The following is a 20,581-nucleotide window of genomic DNA, read 5'->3' as shown; positions in this document are numbered from 1 at the left end:
CGTACTTCTACTGAGAATTAGTGCTTCTGTGCAAGGATTAATAAATAACAAGAAATATCCTCTGTACTCACTGAGATAAATGGCAAGTGTTAAACCATTAAAAAAAATAATCAGATAAAACCAACTCATTGTGCTTGGTTAAAGTCAAAAGTCTATTCCTGCATGTGTGGGAACAAACTAATGTATATTGTCATGCAAAGTTCCTCTTCAGACTTTACCATTGCTTTCCCTCCACAGTGCACAGCTTCGTTGATCAATTTAGTCTGACTCCATTCCACTGCACATGCACACACACGTCGTAAAGCTGAAGGACTCCACATACTTGCAGTGAAAGGCTGTAAACATGTGCTATACTAGAAAGAAAAGAAAACCTTATAATAGAAGCTATATAATCCCTTAAAATAACAATAATATGTTGTTGTTCATTGCCAGTTTGTGGTCTGCTGGATGTGGTTTCCCTTATCTTGGAGTAGACTCCCAGAATTAGGATAAGCAGGAGATTCTCCAAGGCAGTTAATTAGCTGTTGAAACTACTGCAGTGCAGGAGGTGTAATCGATAGCACAAAGAAATGCTGGCTGCCGTGGGGATGGGGAAACAGCCATGCAGAAAGGGTAACCAAACCAGCAGTTGTTCAAAGGTGAGGAATGGTTGGCCCTACACAGTCAGGTTTTAGGAGGAGCTCCAGGCTCTGTGACTTACACGGTCCTTCACCGAACAAGTGTATCGGGAGAACGAACTGGGCTGTGGAGGAGGGAGCTGGCAGATCGGGGCTGGATGGCACCGAGCGAGGCTGAAGGACGAAGGAGGGATTCGGAGTGAGCGGGAGCAAACGGTGCTGGAGAGGAACGGGATTGATGTGACGCGCTGTGCGTGTGCCTAACTTGAGGGCTGAATTACGGGAGGGTGGTGGGGTTATCTGGTTTCTTGCAGGAGCGTGCCGAAAATGTGTGCCTTACCAAGGCACGTGCGTGTTCCTAGTGCCCTGCAGAGCTGGAAGAATGAGCTTAAGAATGAAACGCGTGTGTGTGTGTGAGCTGGACTGTACGTTACGGTGCGTTCTTACCTCTCTTTGCTTGTCTGTTTCTGCACAGATGGACAGACAGGCAGCTACCGCTCCTTTCACGCTTCTTCCTAGAGGTTTTTATACACACGTGCCCTTAACACAGGCTACCATGGCACAAAGTGCTGACTGCCCTTGTAGCAGAGTTCTGGGTTCTGTCCGAAATGACATCTTGGGTTAAGTGCTCAGTGTTTTTTTAAGAATACGAAGAAGCAGACAAGGATCCTTGAATTCCTTTTTCCTAGGATGTGTCTCTATGAACGGTGTCGAACAGCAGCTGATGACCTCTTTTCTCCTTCAGTGCTATGTGCATCGCTTACCAGAGGTGAATCAGTGCACTGTGTATTAAGATCTTTCAATTTTTTTTGCTTTTACAGGAGCTGAGTTACATGTATGTGAGTTTCTGGTAGTAAATGAGGCTGCCATTTACTAGTAACACAGGGCTGCAGTAGTTCTTCATTTTAAATAACAGGAAAGTTTGTAGCCTGAGGCAATGTTGATGCATATGTAAGCTTTTCTCTGCAGCCTTATGTTCCCCCTTTACCTCACTCTATGTATATTCTTTCACTCCTAGTAACACATGACCTCAGTCTGCTGTTAAAGATCACTTGTAAGACTTACGTCTTTGAACCAGCCAGCTTTTATCACAAAGCTTATGCTTATTGGGTAGAGAAGGAAAGCTAAAACAACGTTCTGCTTCTACCTAGAAAACTCTGAAAGCAAGAATCTGTTAATAAATGTAGAGAACAGAAAGGTTTTTACCCATTTTCAGTGAAATCTACCACAACTGTCACCCATGTCTCATCCCGGCCGCCCACCTTTTCACTCTTAAAATGTTACAATTTGCATCTGTAGAAAAACGTTAGCTGCAATTGAAGAATGACAGGCTCAAACTCAGGCAAAGCACATGAACACATGCATTCAACGTTTGGGGGCAGCCTGTTTCCATTGCTGTCACAGAGGGATGCATGTCTAGCTAAATCGGCCAGCGTGAGGAAGAGAGGGACTGTATTTTCCATAAGGTTGAAATCATATTGTTGCTATCAGGTAATTCTAATTCTTCTCTATGCATGAGTTACTGTCTTTGGAAATACTGTTTTAAACATCCTTAGGTCACCTAATGTGGTGGGGACAACACAGATACAAGGTTCGCCCAGCCTTACATTTTGTGTGGAGTTTATATAGTTTATCAGCTCAGTAAAGAACTGAGCATTAAACAAAGCCATTTTCCCTCCCTCCCTCAAAAAAATCCCAACATGCAAAATAAATAAAAATGAGGTGGCTAACCATCTGATTACAAGTGTCTGGAACATCTTCAGAGATCTTTCCTCTATCGAAAATAAATCTTTGAAGATGGTCCAAATTACAGTATCATAAATCATGCTACAGTGTATCTACAGACAAAGGAGAGGAAAAGAAATCCTTTTTGCATACTTTATTAAATAATAATTTTTAAAAGCATTGAACTGTTCCAGATGTTCCCATTCACTCTGTGATATTCTGTGGGAGAGCAAACCTAGTCCATCTGAAATAAGTTGTAAAGTGACAGGAGAACAAAGCTTGTCCAAATCCTCATGTGCCGTATTTGCATCTGCTAACAATAGACTACAAAACCTGTTGTAGTTTCCATTGCACAGGAAAATTTTGGTTCCTGACTTGGAGTTAATTTTACAGGGGTTAACAGTAAATTTAAATGGTGTTTTTAGCTAAACTAAAGTTTAAAACTGAGTTTTTAAGTTAAAACTGGAGTTTTAACTAAATTCAATATTTTAAACTAAACTAAATTTAGTTAATTTTTAAGCTAAAGTTAAAAATGGAATTTTAGTTACATTTAGCAGCACAGTGATTTTTAATTTAATTCGTCATGTGCTTACTCCACATTTTTATCAATCCTGTGACTTTCAGGATGTGGACCTGAGCGTAGCATCATAATGACATCTCTGTACGGGTTTGGAGGCGCCAGTTTGGATTTTGCAACAGCATGGGTTTGCTACCCATGCTTGGCACAGTGTAAAAGGGCGAAGAAACTAAAAGTGGCCAGAGCTGCGAAGCAGCTGTGTCCTACATGGACAGGTTTAATGGCCTGCCTGGATTTGGGGTAGAGTTTAGACCTTTTCATTTGCTTGTTAGACTGATGGTTTATAAGGAGTTTGGACTCGTAGTCTACTACCCATTCTAGACGGGGGAAAAAAGAATAGTTTGCTTGTGAATCATTGCTAAACATGGGGTACTTTTTCAAGAACAAAGCGATTTTTCTGGCTGCAATAGCATTCCTACTACATTTTAGAAAGATTAAGGCACCGAAGATATAGCAGACTCAGCTCAGTTGGCTTTTGTTCTGATTAATCCCTTTGAAACAGTGTTCCTATAGAGCTGTGAATCTGAAAATTTGAGCACAACGAGGTACTCTGTTAGCACTTACGTCAGAAATCCATCATTTTGTTTCAGCTGGGTATACCTTTGGTTGTCCTTTTTCCACTATGACAATGTTTGGCTCGAGTTTTGTCTTGCTATCTTTGAAGATGTTCTTTTTCCTTTAAATTTGTAACGGTGATTGTAAAGCTGATTCTAAAATCTTAGAATAGATTTGCTTTCGTTTAAGCATAAAGCTGTCTTGAAAGCTTGATCATTAAATGCCTTCTGCAAAAAACTTAAATTTTGTAGATCAACAGTGCCAGAGAAGGAAATCACTTTTGATTTGGATAGTGTTGTGGTAACATTTTTTAGTATGTGGGGCAGTCCCTGCAGGCTCCTCTGTTAGAAGTTAACTTATGGACTTTTTTTTTCCTTGATGAATTGTTAAGCCTCCTGTTGGATTGAATCCCCATGTTTCACAGTAATGGGTAGTTATGCACGTCTTTTTAAACTGCTGTATAGGCAGCGGCATCTGGAATTTCTGCAATGCTAGCGTAATTCTCCCCAGAGTCTTATTTCAGCCTTCATGACCATGCGGAGGTCTGTGAAAGGGGCACTGGAAAAACAGCCTTGTGGGAGTTTTCAGTGTACCTTTCTCAAGAGAACCCCGAGTTTTACGGATCTGTGGGTTGAACTAGTAGAGCCTCTTCTGTGTCATGCTAACTTTTCACACAGGTTGAACCTATGGTGAGAAGCTCACTTGAAGTGCATCTGCTTTGTCTGTTCCTCTCTATGCTCCTCTGCATGTGACATGCAAGTACACAGCAATGATTTCCAAGTTCTCTGTCTGCAGAGTCTGTTATCTGCTGTGGGTATTATTTTTTTTTAATTCCAGTATCTGTTAAGCTGTATTCGTTGGTTGATTGATTAAACACACATCCTAGTAAGTTTTCCTTTCGTTTCTTCAAACCACATGTGGTTTCCTTAAACCATGTATGGCTTGTGTACATCCTTGTCAGATTTTCTTAAATGTATAGATATTACCTTTTGTCTCTTGTGAAAGAGGTAGTGTTCAAATTAATTCAATATTCCAAAAATCCTGCTGAGGAGTAAACAAAGTTAACCAAGTGAGAAGCTATGTGAAATAATAGTTAACATTCCTTAAGGTCTATCCAGAGATGATGATCTTAACTGTTACTCAAGTGTTGATGATTGAAGTGGCTAAAATTAATTTTACATGTTCTGACATTTATATTTCAATGCCACAGCAATTCACCATGTTTGCAACCTGTCGGATAATTTCAGCACAGAACTTTTAAGATTAGTATATTGTAAAAACTGAATAATCCATTTCTTCCCTTTTGATGGCAGCAATTCTTCCTTTCCACATTTTCAATACAATAGAATTTTTCAAACTTGCTAAGGACAATGTGAAATTTCAGTTGATAGTATTAGGTTCAAAGCTTTTTAGCACCTTTTGATTAGGAAGGTCAAAATGTCATCTATACACAAGATTTGATCACCCATTTAGTTATAAAATCACAATTAAAATCTAACAATCTAACACATTTTCATTAAGCATTGAAGCTGATGTAGATCTTTGCTAATTTCCAAAAGATACTTTAAATGAAAACATGTTCAGTCTTACATTTAAATGTGAAAAATTTACAATTAATGGCTCTGATTTGAAGTTAATTCTTTGTCATTTGGTATCATCTGTCATTGTCTAAACTGCTGTGCAGTTGATTAAAGGCAGTATTGTCAAATTAAACTGCTTTATAAGGTCATTATCCTGCTGTATTTAGCGTTGGTGTGGCCTCTCCTTGAGTATTGTGTATGGTTCTGGGTCCCATAATTTAAGAAGGATGTGAAGGTCTTTGAATGCGTCCGGAGGAGGGCACCAAAGCTGGGGAAGGAGCTGGAAGGCATGTCCTGTGAGGAGCGGCTGAGGACTTTGGGTTTGTCTAGTTTGGAGAGAAGGAGGCTGAGGGGCGACCTCATTGCTCCCTACAGCGTCCTCATGGGGGGAAGGGGAAAGTGAGGTGCTGAGCTCTTCTCCCTGGTCCCCAGTGCCAGGACGTGTGGGAATGGCTCAAAGCTGCACCATGGGACATTCAGACTTGACATGAAGAACCATTTCTTTACTGAGAGGATGCCCAAATCCTGGAACAGACTTCCTAGAGGGGTGGTCGATGCCCCAAGCCTGTCAGTGTTGAAGAGGTATTTGGACAATGCCCTTAATGACATGCTTTAGCTTTTGGTCATTCCCGGAGTGGTCAGGCAGTGGGACTAGATGGTCATTGTAGCTCCTTTCCAACCAAAATACTCTATTCTAATTTGTGTGTTACAGAACCAGAGTGTGATTCAGGTTGAAAGAAACCTTGGGAGATCATTGGGTCCAACCTTCTGCTCAGAGCAGGTTGAGTTAGATCAAGTTGCCCATGGTTGTGTCCAGTCAAGTTTTTAAAACCTCTAGGGTTGCAGATTTCACAGTGTTTCGAGATGCCTGCTCCAGGGATTGACCCCTCTCCCTGTGGAGCTCTTTTTCCTTGTATCTGGTCAGAATATTCCTTGCTGCAACTTGTCTGTTGTCCTACTACTTTGCAACTCTGAGAAGAGTCTGGCTGCATCTCTATACTCCCTTTTGTAGGCAGCTGAAGACAGCAGTGACAGCCCATTTTACCTTGTCTTATTGAGAGTGAGCAAGCCAATTTCTCCAGCCTCCTCTCATGTTGTATACTCCAGTCCCTGACTGTTTTGATAACCCTTTGCTGGATTTGGTCCAATTTTTTGTACCTTGGGATCCAAAACTGGACACAGTGCTCCAGATGTGGCTTCACAAATACTGATTAGAGGGGAGTAATCACTTTTTTTGACCTGGTGGCTACTGTCTTGCTATTACAGTTCAGCATGCAGTTGGACTTTTGCCACAAGGGTAACAACGAAGATCGACAGGTCTTCTGCATAGCTGCTTTTCTATTCAGTTCTATTCATAGCTGCTTTCTATTCTACCAAGCCTGTACGGTTTCATGGGATTACTCCATCCCAGTGCCATAAATTAAGAAAAAAGCAGTGTGTCTTGCAGATACAAGGAAGTACATGTAATCGTAATTGAATTTAATCTTAATTTAAATTTTAAAATACTTAGCTTTTTGTAGCAGCTGATTATTACAAGACAAGACATATGGAGACAGAAATCTATTGTAGGGTTAAAAGACATGTTAGAAAAGACAATCTGAAATTCCAAACTGTACCTATTAAATCAGAGGATGGCCTGATTTAAAGCATTTTTGTTCCCTTGCCAAGCGTGTTATGCACCCTTGTGTCACCTGTGTACGAGCAGAACCAGCTTGTTAAGCAAGCTGAGAAAAGCACTGAGCAGACTGTTGCTTTCTGAAATTACACTTACTCAAACCATATCTGGAAGCATTTGCAGACACCAAGGAAAGTCTGTGTTGGGCCTTTTGAAAGATTGGGATTATTTTATGTCACGGAATGGTCAAGGTTGGAGGGGACCTCTGGAGGTCATCTGGTCTACACTTCCCCTCCATCCACTCAACCAGGGCCACCTAGAGCCAGTGGCCCAGGACCATGTCCAGATGGCTTTTGAAGATCTCCAGGGATGGAGACTCCACGATCTCCTGGGCAACCTGTCCCAGTGCTTGGTCACCCTCACAGTAAAAAAAGTGTTTCCTGATGTGAAACCTCCCGTGTTTCAGCTGGTGCCCATGGCCTGGGGTCCTGTCGCTGGGAACCGCTGAAAAGAGCCTGGCTCCGTCCTCTTTACACCCTCCCTGCAGGTGTTTATAGACATGGATGAGATTCCCCCTTGTCGTGGTTTAACCCCAGCCAGCAACTGAGCACCACACAGCTGCTCACTCACTCTGCCCCGCCCCCGCAGTGGGATGGGGGAGAAAATCAGGAAAAGTAGTAAAACTCATGGGTTGAGATAAGAATGGTTTAATAGAAAAGAAAAGAAGAAACGAATAATGATAACACTAATAAAATTGTAACAGTAATAATGAAAGGATTGAAATATACAAACGATGCACAGTGCAATTGCTCACCACCCGCCGATCGACACCCAATTGGTCCTGCAGTGGTGATCCCCCCGCCCCCACTGCCCCCAGTTTATATACTGGGCGTGATGTCCCGTGGTGTGGCATACCCCATTGGCCAGTTGGGGTCAGCTGCCCTGGCTGTGTCCTGTGCCAACTTCTCATGCCCCTCCAGCTTTCTCGCTGGCTGGGCATGAGAAGCTGAAAAATCCTTGACTTTAGTCTAAACACTACTTAGCAACAACTGAAAACATCAGTGTTATCAACATTCTTCTCACACTGAACCCAAAACACAGCACTGTACCAGCTACTAGGAAGACAGTTAACTCTACCCCAGCTGAAACCAGGACACCCCTGAGCCTTCTCTTCTCCAGGCTGAACTGTCCCAGCTCTCTCAGCCTTTCCTCAATGGAGACATGCTCCAGTTCCTTAATCACCTTTGTGGCCCTTCACTGGACTGAATCCAGTATGTCCGTGCCTCTCTTGTACTGGGGAACCCAGAACTGGACACAGTACTCCAGGGGTGGCCCCACCAGTGCTGGGTAGAGGGGAAGGAGCACCTCCTTCAACCTGCTGGCAGTACTTGGTCTACCGCAGCCCAGGATACTGGTTGCCTCCTCTGCTGCAAGGGCACATCGCTGGCTCGTGTCCAACTTGGTGTCCAGCAGGACCCCCACGTCCTTTTCTGCCAAGCTGGTTTCCAGCTGGGTGGCCCCCAGCACATACTGGTGTGGGGGGTTGTTCCTCACCAGGTGCGGGACTTTGCGCTTCTCCTTCTTGGAACTTCACGAGGTTCCTGTGTGCCCATTTCTCCAGCCTGTTGAGGTCATACTGGACGCCAGCACGCTCCTCTGACATAGTTACTGGCCTCCAACTAGACTTGGCCCCTCTGATCAGCACCCCTGGGCCAAACCATTCAGCCAGTTTTCAGTCCACCTCACTGCCTGCTGTACAAATCTATACAGTAACGGTAGCTGGTTTATAAATTCTGGATTCTCTTGATAGTTACAAGTAGGAATTTCTTCCAACCATACTGCAAGATTATTTGGTTTGATGCATTGTAGGAGGCCTTACAACTTCTCTGGCTCTACAAGGATATGTTTAGTCATTCATAAGTGACGTGGTTTTTTTGTAAACTCTTTTAAACTGAAACCAACAATTATAAAATGTGGGATCACTCTAGCTGTATAGCCACTATGGACATTTTGAGGCCAGCATCTGAAAACTAGTCCATGTTTTCATTTTACAGCTGCAATCTGTGACTGTTTTGTGTATGCTGTGTCAATATATGTAGCCACAGCTAAATGTTATTTGGAGACCAAGCTGATGGGAGTTTTTACAGAGACATGTTACAATTGAATAAACTGGATTATGGAACAGAATGTCCAAACTTTAAATCTTCATGGGACTTTTGAATATTTTGAGTGTTTTGGTTTTGGTTTTTGGGAGTTGTTGGGTTTTTTTGTAGCATGGTTGTCTTAGGCTAGTGTAACTAAAAAAGGTAGAGCCCATAACTGAAATGTTGCTATGGCTTAGTAGGAACTTTTAATCAAGTAGGACACTCAAGGCCAGGACTCTTCACATTACTTTTCATACTCCACCATTATTTTGTTTCTATTTCATATTTTAACAAGCTTTTTTTAATCACTATGCACCTCAGTATGTGTAATGAACGAGGATATGTGTTCTGCAGAGAGGCCAGGAGAACGTAGGTCCTGGTGGTGGTATCCACAGCATATGGACATGGAAGTTCTGAGCGTGTTGTGCAGGGATTAGCTCCTGATGCTCCAATACCTGCTGAGTGGGCTTTGACACTGTGAAGAGACTTGATGGAGAAGGACGCTGTATGGAATGTGGAGATCATAGCTGTGGCTTCTGAAAACTCAGACTTTGGATAAGTTTCTTGTTTCACTTCTGGATTGGAAAATAGGCATAGATCACTAGTTTCGCAGGAGTTCCTGTTAATCACCATTTATGTGACTGTGACCTGTTTCATCTTTCCTTGTAGTAGACAATACATCAGTGAATTTCAATCCAAAAACAATTTATGTGAAGGGTCGATGAATGTTATTTCTAGTGCTGAATAATTTTTCCAGTTGATAGTTGACAAGGAAAGTCAAGAGAAAAAAATGATGTTACCCAATTTGGAGAAATGCAATACAATGTGATTATTTATTCTTAGACCAGTTCAGAGACTTTAAATTTTCTTAGAAAAAATTACCCTGTTTTTTAGGGTTGACCTAAAACTTCTTGAAGTTATCATTCACTTCAGTTGGCTTTGGTGCAGCTAATACTACAAAACAGTAAGGCTTTTTGTCTTCAGATTGGTAGCAGTAATGGGCATTCCACTGACCTTTCAAAGTAGCTGCAAAGTCATGTATAAATTTTTGTTGAAAGGGAGACTGTTTGGATCATTATCTTTCAGTAGCTGAATCTAAGATAACCGCTTTAAAACAAAGGAGTTAGCTGAGCTTCTGAAGTGTACGGTTCAGGTCGCGTTTTTTCGCATCAGTATTATTTCGTCTTGTGAAGCTCAGTGTCCTCAATCCTGTTAGAAGATTGACTTTCTGAAATTACAGCGATGTTTTAGCCCTCTGAAGGTGGGATGACCTGAAATTATGAACCTGTGAGATTAATGTACTGGTGAACTGTGTTTAGGTAGATTAGATGAAACATAAAATCAGGTACTGTTGGAACAACTAATATTTTTAAAATATTTTGGTCTAATATTATCTTTAGAGTATTGTTATTATTTTGACTATATTATCAAAGGTATTTCTGTTGTGAAGAGCAACTTCTAGTTGTGCAATGCATAGGTAAGTGGTGCTAAAGAAGATGTTAAAACAGATAGAAATTTGGGAAAAATGGGGAGCCAACACATTTTGCTTTCTTGAGACTATAAATCTAAAGACATTTGATGACTTGCGTGCCCACTACAAATCAAGGGGAGTTATCTAAACTGTAAAAAGTTGGTTTATGATTGTTTTGTTTGTGATGGGATAGGAGTATAAGGGAGTTTCCTACTTTTTTTTATTATTATTATTCCTTAATGTGAACTGTTTGTTCATTCCACAGAGACAGCCATAAAAAAGATTTTTATCACTTACCACGAGGTTCCTGGAACCTCCTCTTCCCCTTTACATCCTCCTTAGCCCCCATGCCTTTTAGGTTGTAAGGATAAACACAAATTTATTTTTACCTTTTGGAATTTCAAATTAGTGTAATGGTGTTTGTATTCTGAAATGTATAAATTAATTTGAAATACCACTTAGATGCATTTCTTAACCAGCAAACCATAGAGTTTTGTAAACGTAAACTGAGTCCTCGTAAATTAAGTCCTTAATCTCATTTACAGAAATCTGTATAATAGTCCTAGTCCCTCTTTGGACCCATACTTCAAGATGGTCACCTGACTAATAGGGATGAAGAAAAAGTGGAGGCATTTAATGCTTTTTTTCCTCAGTCTTTAATAATACTGACAGACCCTGGACTGCCCGGTCCTCTGAGTCGGAGGACCACGAGTGTGGGAACGGTGACTTCCCATTTGTGGACACCGAAGTTGCAAGGGACCAGCTGTATCAGCTGAATGTTCACAAGTCTGTGGCGCCTGATGGGATCCATCCCAGAGCGCTGAAGGAGCTGGCGGACGTTACGGCTGGACCCCTCTCAATCATCTACCAAAGGTCTTGGGAGCCTGGGGAGGTCCCTGCTGACTGGAAGGTCGCCAGTGTTGCTCCAATTCACAAGAAGGGTGTGAGGGAAGACCCAGGGAACTACAGGCCTGCTAGTCTAACCTCAGTTCCTGGAAGAATTACGGATTGTACTGAGTACTATTGAAAAGCATTTAAAGCATAACGCACAGTCAACATGGGTTCACAAAGGCAAAGTCCTGTCTAACTAACTTGGTACCTTTCTGTGATGAGGTCAGCTGCCTGGTGGATGGAGGGAAGGCGGTGGATGTAGTTCTTCTGGGTTTTAGTAAGGCTTTGGATACTGTCCCTCCCAGCATCCTTCTGGACAAGTTGTCCAACTGTGAGATGAGTGGGTTCACAGTGCGCTGGGTGAAGAACTGGCTGAAGGGCACAGCTGAAACGGTTGTAGTGAATGGGGGGGGCTACACCTGGCTGGCGTCCGGTCACCAGTGGTGTTCCTCAGGGCTCAATTCTAGGGCCAGTTCTGTTCCATATATTTATCAGCGATCTGGATGCAGGAGTTGAATGCATCATTAGCCAGTTTGCTGGTGGTACCAAACTGGGAGGTGCTGTTGACTTTCTCGACGTACAAGGGCCTTGCAGAGGGATCTGAATAGAGTGGAGCATTGGGCAATCATCAATGGCATGAAATTTGACAAGTCCTAATTCTGGATTCTGCACCTGGGATGGAGTAATACTGGACACAAGTCTAAATTGGGAGAGGAGGGACTGGAGAGCTGCCCTGCAGAAAGGGATCTGGGGGTGCTGGTCGACAGCAGCTCAATAAGGAGTCAGCAGTGTGACCTGGCAGCCAAGGGGGCAAACCCCATCCTGGGGGGCATCAAACACAGCGTAACCCGCCGGTCAAAAGAGGCGGTTATCCTGCTGTACTCAGTGTTGGTGCGGCCTCTCCTTGAGTATTGTGTGCAGTTCAGGGAATTTTAGGAAGGATGTGAAGGTCCTTGAATGTGTCCAGAGGAGGGCACCAAAGCTGGGTAAGGGTCTGGAAGGCATGTCCTGTGAGGAGTGACTGAGGACACGGGGTTTGTCTAGTTTGGAGAGAAGGAGGCTGAGGGGCGACCTCATTGCTCCCTACAGCGTCCTGAGGACGGAGGAAGGGGAGAGGGAGGTGCTGAGCTCTTCTCTCTGGTCCCCAGTGCCAGGACGTGTGGGAATGGCTCAAAGCTGCACCATGGGACATTCAGACTTGACATGAAGAACCATTTCTTTACTGACTGTTTAAGAGGCATTTGGACAATGCCCTTAATGACATGCTTTAGCTTTTGGTCAGCCCTGAAGTGGTCAGGCAGTGGGACTAGGTGATCGTTGTAGGTCCATTTGAACTGAAATTATTCTATTGTATTCTATTCTGATTTCTTTAATACTAAAGGAGAGCAAATCATTATTATTCTGATAATTTGAAGGACATTATGGAGCCTGCAAGTTATTCAAGGGATAAATAACCGCTAAATATGGCTTTTATGATTTGTAGTGCTAACCAGGATAACATGTGACTCTAGAGACTCTGCAGCATTTTTATTCTGTTGTGATTCAATGTATCATAATCTTCCCCTCCTGCCCCCAACTAGTCTGAATAAGTTTATAGGGTTTATGTAAGTCTTTTCTATAATAGATGCTTTTGTTTACAAAGCAATAAAACCTCTGTCAAAGAAAACAATGTAGAGGACTAGAAAGGTAGCTGAGTGGCCTGAAGTAATATTCAAATCTTTAAAGGTGACTGCACCTCTTCATGCACCAAGTCATGATGTGATTTAGAGCCCCTTAGAACAACAAGGCATAAACAACAAGATGCTGAAACTTTCATATTTCTTATGAACTGTGTTTTATAATTCCCTGTTGTAAGGGGTTTCCAGTTTGACTGTAATTTACACAGTTGGCTGTGGTAGACTAGGTAGAAGTTAAGGGAAGCTCTTTGATGGACTATGCTCTGTTTCGGAAAAGACTAATAGTTCTAGTTTACAAATGATAAAGACTTCCACGATGGGCAGAAGGGCTATTGGTCCAGCTTGTTTTTCCACCTCCACAAGAAAACTTCTTCCCAGAGAGTCCTACCATGTGCGCTGTGCTTGCCCCGCTCACATAAAGCTGGTTTTGAGGCTAGCCCACAAGCCCTGTGACTCAAGTGGAAACATGTAAGCATCGTCTTACTAGTTGTTGTGGTAACTGAAAGTAAATGTGGACCTTGTTAATGGTGTACCTCATGTGCTCAGTCAATACAAACATGTATAACACATGAAGAGTTAATAGTTTTTGAAGTTTAGCGGGGACAACAGATAATATATGAGGTAGAGCACTGTTGTTGACATGCCACCGCAGACGAGATTTTTAGCTTAGTGTTGTTTTCTTTCTAATAGTTGTAAATACCTCTCACCAGTACTCCAGGAAAGTGAAGCAGCTAAAGAAACCAAACAAAGATTAACCTTTAACCACTGGCCGTGCTTCTGTTAGCTGTAGCATTGGCATGGTGATAACCATCTGACAAGATAAATGCCTGGTTTTGATGCCAGTCTGTTGGAATGTTATTATTTGTTCTTCAGGGAAATAAAATTATTTTTGTAGTTCACAAGGGAAAAGAGCAATGAGAGTATACAAAATACTTTCAAAGTAGTAAATATGTGCTCCTGGGAATTTATGAAGCTCTGCCAAAACTTTAAGCTAAACTACAAGAACAAAAATGAATGATGTGACTTCTAGGAAGTCTTGGCTCCTGACACTTTACACTGTAAAAGATGCCTTTTAAATTAATAACTCTAAACATCTGTTACATTAAGTGAGGCAGCTCTGAAGTACATTCGCGCAACTAATAAACTAAAGAAAAGTCTTTTTTTGCTGACTTCTTCACTTAATTTTCATCTCTTAGATTCAAGTTATTTGCTTTAAGCTTTTTTGCAATATATCAGCTCAACTGCTCTCTGTCGTCCAACATCTGCTGGGAATTTGATACGTAAAGGACTTCCAGTCTATTTAAGGGAAAAGTCCAGTTTCCCCGAGATACGTGTTTTCAGCTTTCTGAGGACTATATTAACTCTGTAGAAATTACAGACTTCACAAGTGTGTGAATACTAATGACATGAGTGTGTGAATATCATTGATGATGAAGCCCTCTCGTTAGCATGACACAGAAAATCACACTAAATTTTAAGGTCTGTTTTGACTCATCCAAAAGGTAGACATTCTCTCTCCAAGTAGTCTACGTGGCTGTGTTAAGTAGTAGGAGAGGCACATTCAGAAAGAAACTGCCTGTACCTTAACTACTTGGTTACAAATGGAGGGAAACTTGGATGTGCTGTTCTGGCTCCCATTGCCTCCTGCGGAGGAACGGTGGGACTGAGAGTGCCTGGTCTCAGATGGTCGCTTTGAAGGCTGAGATGCTGCACAGTGATTCCCACTCATTTTTCTTTAGAGAAATTACAAATAAAAAAAAAGAACTCAAATGCAAAAAATTGGTAAATTCTGGAGTAGTATGAACTCTGTCTACATTCCTAAGTGTCTTCAGTTTCAGTAGGAATCTTCATGACTTCTTAGCATCACTTAAGAGGTTTGGAAGATTTTTGTGGTTTCATGTCCTTTTCTTTTCTGGTTTTGAAGATTTGTTTGATGCATCTGGTTTGCTCACAGTGTCTTCAGAAGATACTCTTTCCACCTGAAAAACCATACATAAAGTTTCTAGTCAGGGGAAAAAGGGTTAAATAAGTGTTTAAAATACGGGTGCCTAAAAAATATTTTCGTTTTCGAAGTTGCACCATAAAAACACAATCACAGCTGTGTCTTTTCCAAGATGTGCTAGGTATATTTATATTGACTCAGTAAAATAAATAACGGACTAAATTTGGACCCTGAAATTTAACCCTGTTGGTGGAATTTTCAGAAGTGACTGCCAGGGTTTGTTTTATTTATTGGCCTTAGTAGTAGTTACTGTTGCACTGGCTTTGATGGTAGCAGAGCTGGATTTTTGAAAGTGTCTAATTCTGTAGTTTTACAAGAGATTTATTAATATTTTTAGGATAAGCCACTACTTGCCAGCAAGTTATTCAGGTTGATGCATACGTATGTCAATGCAGAATCACTTAAGTACCGTGGATTTTAGTCTGAAATCCCTGTCTATATTTTAATCTTGAATAAAACCTGTTCTCCTATACAGAAACCTATTCGTGCACTGATGCTCTATAATTGTGCTGTATAAGCAAGGTGAAATGTCTATAATACACACACTTATGCTGCATGCCAGATTTTACACCTTGGCTTCCGTCAGCTAGTTCAGATTTGGAAATGGATGCATGTGAAGGTGTATGCGATTGTCTTTCTCACCAAAGTGGCTGGTTCAGCCCTCTGGCTGGTTTTAGATGACGGGCAGGCTTTGGGCTCCTACTGTTATGGCTCCATGATCAGGGAGTGTAGGAGATGTGCTTAATCAACACATACTGCAGTTGGAAATGATTGTAAGAGTTTAAATGATACCAAGCAATGAAAATAAGTTCTTTCAGAAATCCTCAACTCTTTTAAGAGAAGTAGCTAATTCTCAAACATCTTTTTGCGTATACAGTCAATGAAAACTCTCAGTGGAGTATCTGAAAAGTTGCTATGCATACGGTTATTTTTGTACTGTCCTGTGACTACACAGGAAGGACTACTGTGGGATCCTTATTGTTGACTTATTCTTACGAAGAAGGGTGGAAAAAGCAGTTGCTGCAGGAATGTTCTGGAAGTGCCTGTTGGTGGGAGTGGATGACTAAGTATAAAGTCCTGCTAATCACAAAGCTGTATCTAATGACACTCTCTTCATAGTGACTTTGGAAACAAATACTGCTTTATGCCCTTGAATATCCTGGATTGTTCTGCTGGCTCAGCTTACTCTTGTGCCCTGTTCCTCAGACTCCAAAAGGTTACAGCTCCTGGGTGTATCTAATACCTAATTTTTGTGATTAAGTGTGATTGCCATGTGCGTCACAGAAGGTGCACAGTGGTCTGGGTTTATAAGGGCCAGGGTGTGTGTTAGCTAAAAAGAAGCTGTTTTTTCAGGGAAAATGCAGTCCTGGAAAGAAGCAATGGTTTTGCTGCTGAGAGCTGCAGTGCGTTAGGGGTGGAAGGAGAGGTTTCCCGGGGGCTGCCCGAAGCAGCCCTTGCCGGCAGGCTCTCCCCGTGGCTCTGGGGACAGCCTCTTCCAAAAAGGAGCATCAGCAGAAACATGCCGCTTCGCTCCTCAGGAACCAGGTGTACTGCAAATATGTTCCAACTTGTGTCAGCAAGGCTAACTACCACTGATTTCCCCCCGCCACCTGTGTGGTTTTGTAAAGGAGTTATGAAACCAGTTATTTCATGAGCATTCTTGAAGAGAAACACTGAAGGCACAAGAGTGAAGTTTGTTTTAACAGCTCTAACTGACAAAAAACCCAACCCAAACCAGTTTTTAATCAGTTTACCTATTTGTTTTCAGCAACAGGTACGCAAGATGACGATGCAACAGGGGGAAGGATCAGAAAGTTAAGTGTTGGGCAGTATGACAATGATGTGCCTGGGCAGCCGTCGTATAACAGGTGTGGATGGATGAAGTCTCCTGCGACGGACCAGCCTGTAACTCCAGGATCACTGATTCCTGTAGGGGACAGCAAGGAGGTAAACAATGAAGAGTTTTTCAAGAAATACTTGTTGAAGCAGATGGCCAATAGGGAATCCCATATTCATGTTCAGTGTCCAAAATCAATGTGAAGCAATTGGGCAGTTGCATCATGGCAGTAAGAAAAATAAATAACTAGTTATCTCCAAAATGCAATTCAATGTTTAAGGATGTCCTGCTCTTGTCCTCTCTGTGTGTTTGCATGTTTTCAGTGTTCCGAGATCTCTCTCTTGGAACAGTGGATCAGATTATATGAAACCACCTGTAATCTCATGAAAAATGCCTCACTGTGTTGTAGGGTTAAGTGGGAATTTTCACACTGTAATTTGGGGGTTTTGTGCCCTTCCTAGATGGCTGTTGCACGTTACCAAGATGAAATAGATGGGGGAATTTTCTCTCCAACAAAGAATGGAAATGAAGCTGTCCCATCCACACCAGCTTTTCCCCTGTCACCAGAGACATCATATGGTAAGGAAATGTCTCTCTTTATGTATTTTAATAGCACTATTAACATTTTAGCTATTATTGAAGAGGAATTGTACTTTTCCTTCTCTCCTAGTAAAAACACCTCCGCTATACCATCAGCGGATTCCCTCCAGCCAAAAGGTCAGCAGCCCGTCTGAGCTGTACAGAACCAGTCCTGGTGAGATACCCCTAATTCCTAAATAATTTGAAACTGAACTGTGCTTGAAGGCAACTGACACAACAGTGGTTATTCCTTTATAAATAGGACTTAATATCTGGTAAATTTAGACATGTGCAAGTCGGAGAAATAGAATTTAGCAGTACTATTTTAATCATATCAAAAAGAAGTAAACAATGAAGAATTATCCAAGAAAGATTTAATGCCATTAACTGCTAACAGGGAGTCCCATGTTCATGTTCAGTGTCCAAAATCAGTGTGGAGCAATTAGGCGTTTGCGTCATGGCAATAAAAGGAAATGCAATTCAGTGTTTGAGGCTATCCTGCTCTTGTTCTCTGTATGTGTTTGCATGGTTTCAATGTTCCACAATCTCTCCGTTGATATTTGATAATATCAAAATAGTACTGTCAGGAGACTGGAGTTCTGTGTGATTTTTAGTAGGTTTTGTCTCCATCTGAGGAAAGACGGGCGATATCCATGTTGCCATTTTTCCAAGCAAGTGAAGCTGACAATAGAGCTTGGCAGTAGCTATGCTCAAGTCAAGGAGATCCTTAATCAAAGAAATGAATGTTCTGGAGGATTTTTTGCCACAATACAGTTTGTTGGTAATAGTTGATTACATGGTTAAAGATTTAATGTGATCTAGCTATGAATTTTATTAATAAAAGATTCTTCTTTGGGGCTTTAACTCTTTGCTGCTAAATGTAGCAGCAAAGCTATTGTTAGCTGTTACCTTTTTTTTGCAAAATTATTTTAAAACAATAAGTTTTTTTAAAAAAAAGTCAACGTGATTGCATCAGAAAGTTCTGGACATAGAAGGAAGCCAACAGAATTTATCTGAAACCTGAATAAAAATCACAGATGTTCATTTAAATTGTATGCATTAGAAGATGTTCAGATGATAATTCATGTGTATGTGGCGTTTTATTGCTTACACTATGACTCAGGCAGGATCTTGATAGTGGAGTTTCCAATAAGTTTGACGGTGGATTTTGATGCAATAGTAGTTACAGTGTTGTGGTTTTAACTTTGGAAAAAAACCCTTCCAGTTTAATTTGCCTCATTTAATAGTTATCAAAAGCAAATAACATCAACACAGAATAAAATTATCTTTAGTAATAAAGCAGTGTTCTACCCAGTTCAAGACATCTCTTTATGATTCAGTTGCTGTGGCTTTGCCCGTTACTCTCTCAACTCTTAAACAATTAGTGGTAGATATCCTCCAGAGGGCAGCTTCAGCAAATCAATTACAGGTTGCATATTGAGTTAATCAGCTGAACACTTTGTTTTTAAATGGTTTCCATCGCTGTTGCTAAGATTTAGGACTTGCCCTGGAAAATTTTGTGGCTTTCATTCTATTTCTCTATTTTGTTGGTAATTCTCCTGCTTAATTCCAAATGCTGTCATCTCTCAAATGCTGGGTTTAGATACACAGTTAATGGGACACTGAAAATAATTACTCTAGCTTAGACCAAAGCAGGTAATTCTCCCTTTGAATACCGCTTTAAAATGATGCTCAAGGTGTACTGAATGCAACAGGTAAAGTGCTTGGCTCCCTATGGCTTTGCTTTTAGCCACAAACATAATGTACTTTGACACTAAGGTTAAAGATATATGAGGTGGGTCAGCTAGAAAACATGCAATACACCATTGGTGAGCACCTCTAAGAAACGTTAGTTGGGTGAGTTTCCCACCAGAGCACAGAAACTTCTGTTGCCAGAGGCAATATTAGAATCCTGCTTTAAATATTTTTTTCTTTTCTCTCTTTTCCCTTCACTATTCTACTTTATTTATTGCCTGTATCTACAGTAAGTATCTATTTACTGTATTTACTTGCTTCTGTGTCTTCGGACTTTGGCAAGAAGTGAAGAAAACGTCTTCTCATTACGTTTGCTGCCAAACCCTAATTCGTGGCCAGAGGAAGAGCGTTGTGTTTTGTGCGTTGAATGAGGCCAAGAATCTGAAGGGAACAGAAGTAGCTGTTCCTGTGGTTGAGACTGCTCTAACGCACATGTGACAAAGGTGACTCTAACAGTATGTGCTTTGCAAGAATTCTTACCGCCCCTGTTTTCAGTACTTTCCTTTGCAGCCTTGCTGCTCTTTTAAATGCTTTCATGGATTTTATTTTGGTAGATGTTGGGAAACATACTGACTTCTCCAGGGATTTTCAGCAGATTGAGGCCTTTGGAGTCATGGACTCTGGAGTCTTAATTTCTGCCATTAAGATACTGTGCCTTTTGTATCAGTTCAGATCACCCTTGAATTCAAAATAGTTTTGTTCTGCATCTCAGCTTTGCTGCTTATCTGCATTCCAAGTTAGTAGTGAGGATGCTGTAACATCTGGCTACCAATTATCTAGATACATTTACTGTCTTATTTCCTCCCCAGTTCCTTGTAGAGAACAGCTTTCAGTGTAGTTAGCACTTGGCATATCAAGGGAGAACTGCTGTGGGTTTAGAAAAGGGTAAAAGTATACATTTTACTACACTATGCTACGCATTTTAAAAGAACAATACATGGGTTTGTGTATTCTATATTCAAGAATTACAATGACATCCAGTCTTTATGTATACAAAGTGATAAAATTATCTGTTCTTTTTGTAAGTTATTCTTGTTGTAAACTGTGTACCTTCTATCTTGAATGCATCCAATTCTGATTCTTAAACTATTTCTTGAAGTGAAGGGCACTGTCTTCACTGAAGCCTGACAAAACCCTGTATCAAATGGTGCTCTGTTAGCCCTAGAAATCTTAATTTTCTTTCCAGATGAAACCATGTTGTTAGGGAAAGACAGTCCAGTGGTGTTACGTATCTGTCTCCCTTTCATTAGCTATGCCCTACCTCTTCTTTCTCCCCATACATTTCTTTCGGACACCCTGTCTGCGCCAGCTGGGAAAAGCAGGATTCCTTTCCAGAGCCCTGTCCTTTCTCAGATGGGCACAAGTTTCGCCTCCCTCAGTCCGTGTTCAGGCACACAGCCCTTTCCCGTCAGCGCTGCTGCTCTGCTGATCACTTGCTGCCATGGTTTCGTTGCCCTTTTCCTCACTTTACATAGCTTGCAAGTAATACAGCACCCGCGGAGTTCATTCTGAATTATCTTTTGAAAGACACCTTGTTTGTTAAGACAAACTTGAGCA

At 41.4% G+C, this 20,581-nt stretch overlaps 1 protein-coding gene across 11 annotated transcripts in view; it reads left to right on the top strand.

The window, feature by feature from the left end:
- Window positions 1–20,581, top strand: part of TNS3 (tensin 3) — a 241,833-nt gene that overhangs the window by 171,593 nt on the left and 49,659 nt on the right. For all 11 annotated transcript variants that reach the window (XM_075052342.1, XM_075052341.1, XM_075052340.1 and 8 more), the window contains 3 exons: window positions 16,622–16,800; window positions 17,152–17,269; window positions 17,361–17,444. In XM_075052342.1, coding sequence (XP_074908443.1) covers window positions 16,622–16,800; window positions 17,152–17,269; window positions 17,361–17,444 — 381 coding nt within the window. The remainder of the gene's footprint in view (window positions 1–16,621; window positions 16,801–17,151; window positions 17,270–17,360; window positions 17,445–20,581) is intronic.

The sequence above is a fragment of the Buteo buteo genome, chromosome 20 (assembly GCF_964188355.1).
Source record: "Buteo buteo chromosome 20, bButBut1.hap1.1, whole genome shotgun sequence".
NCBI lineage: Eukaryota > Metazoa > Chordata > Aves > Accipitriformes > Accipitridae > Buteo > Buteo buteo.
Note: the sequence above shows the minus strand (reverse complement) of the source record. Positions and strands in the feature narration are given on the sequence as shown.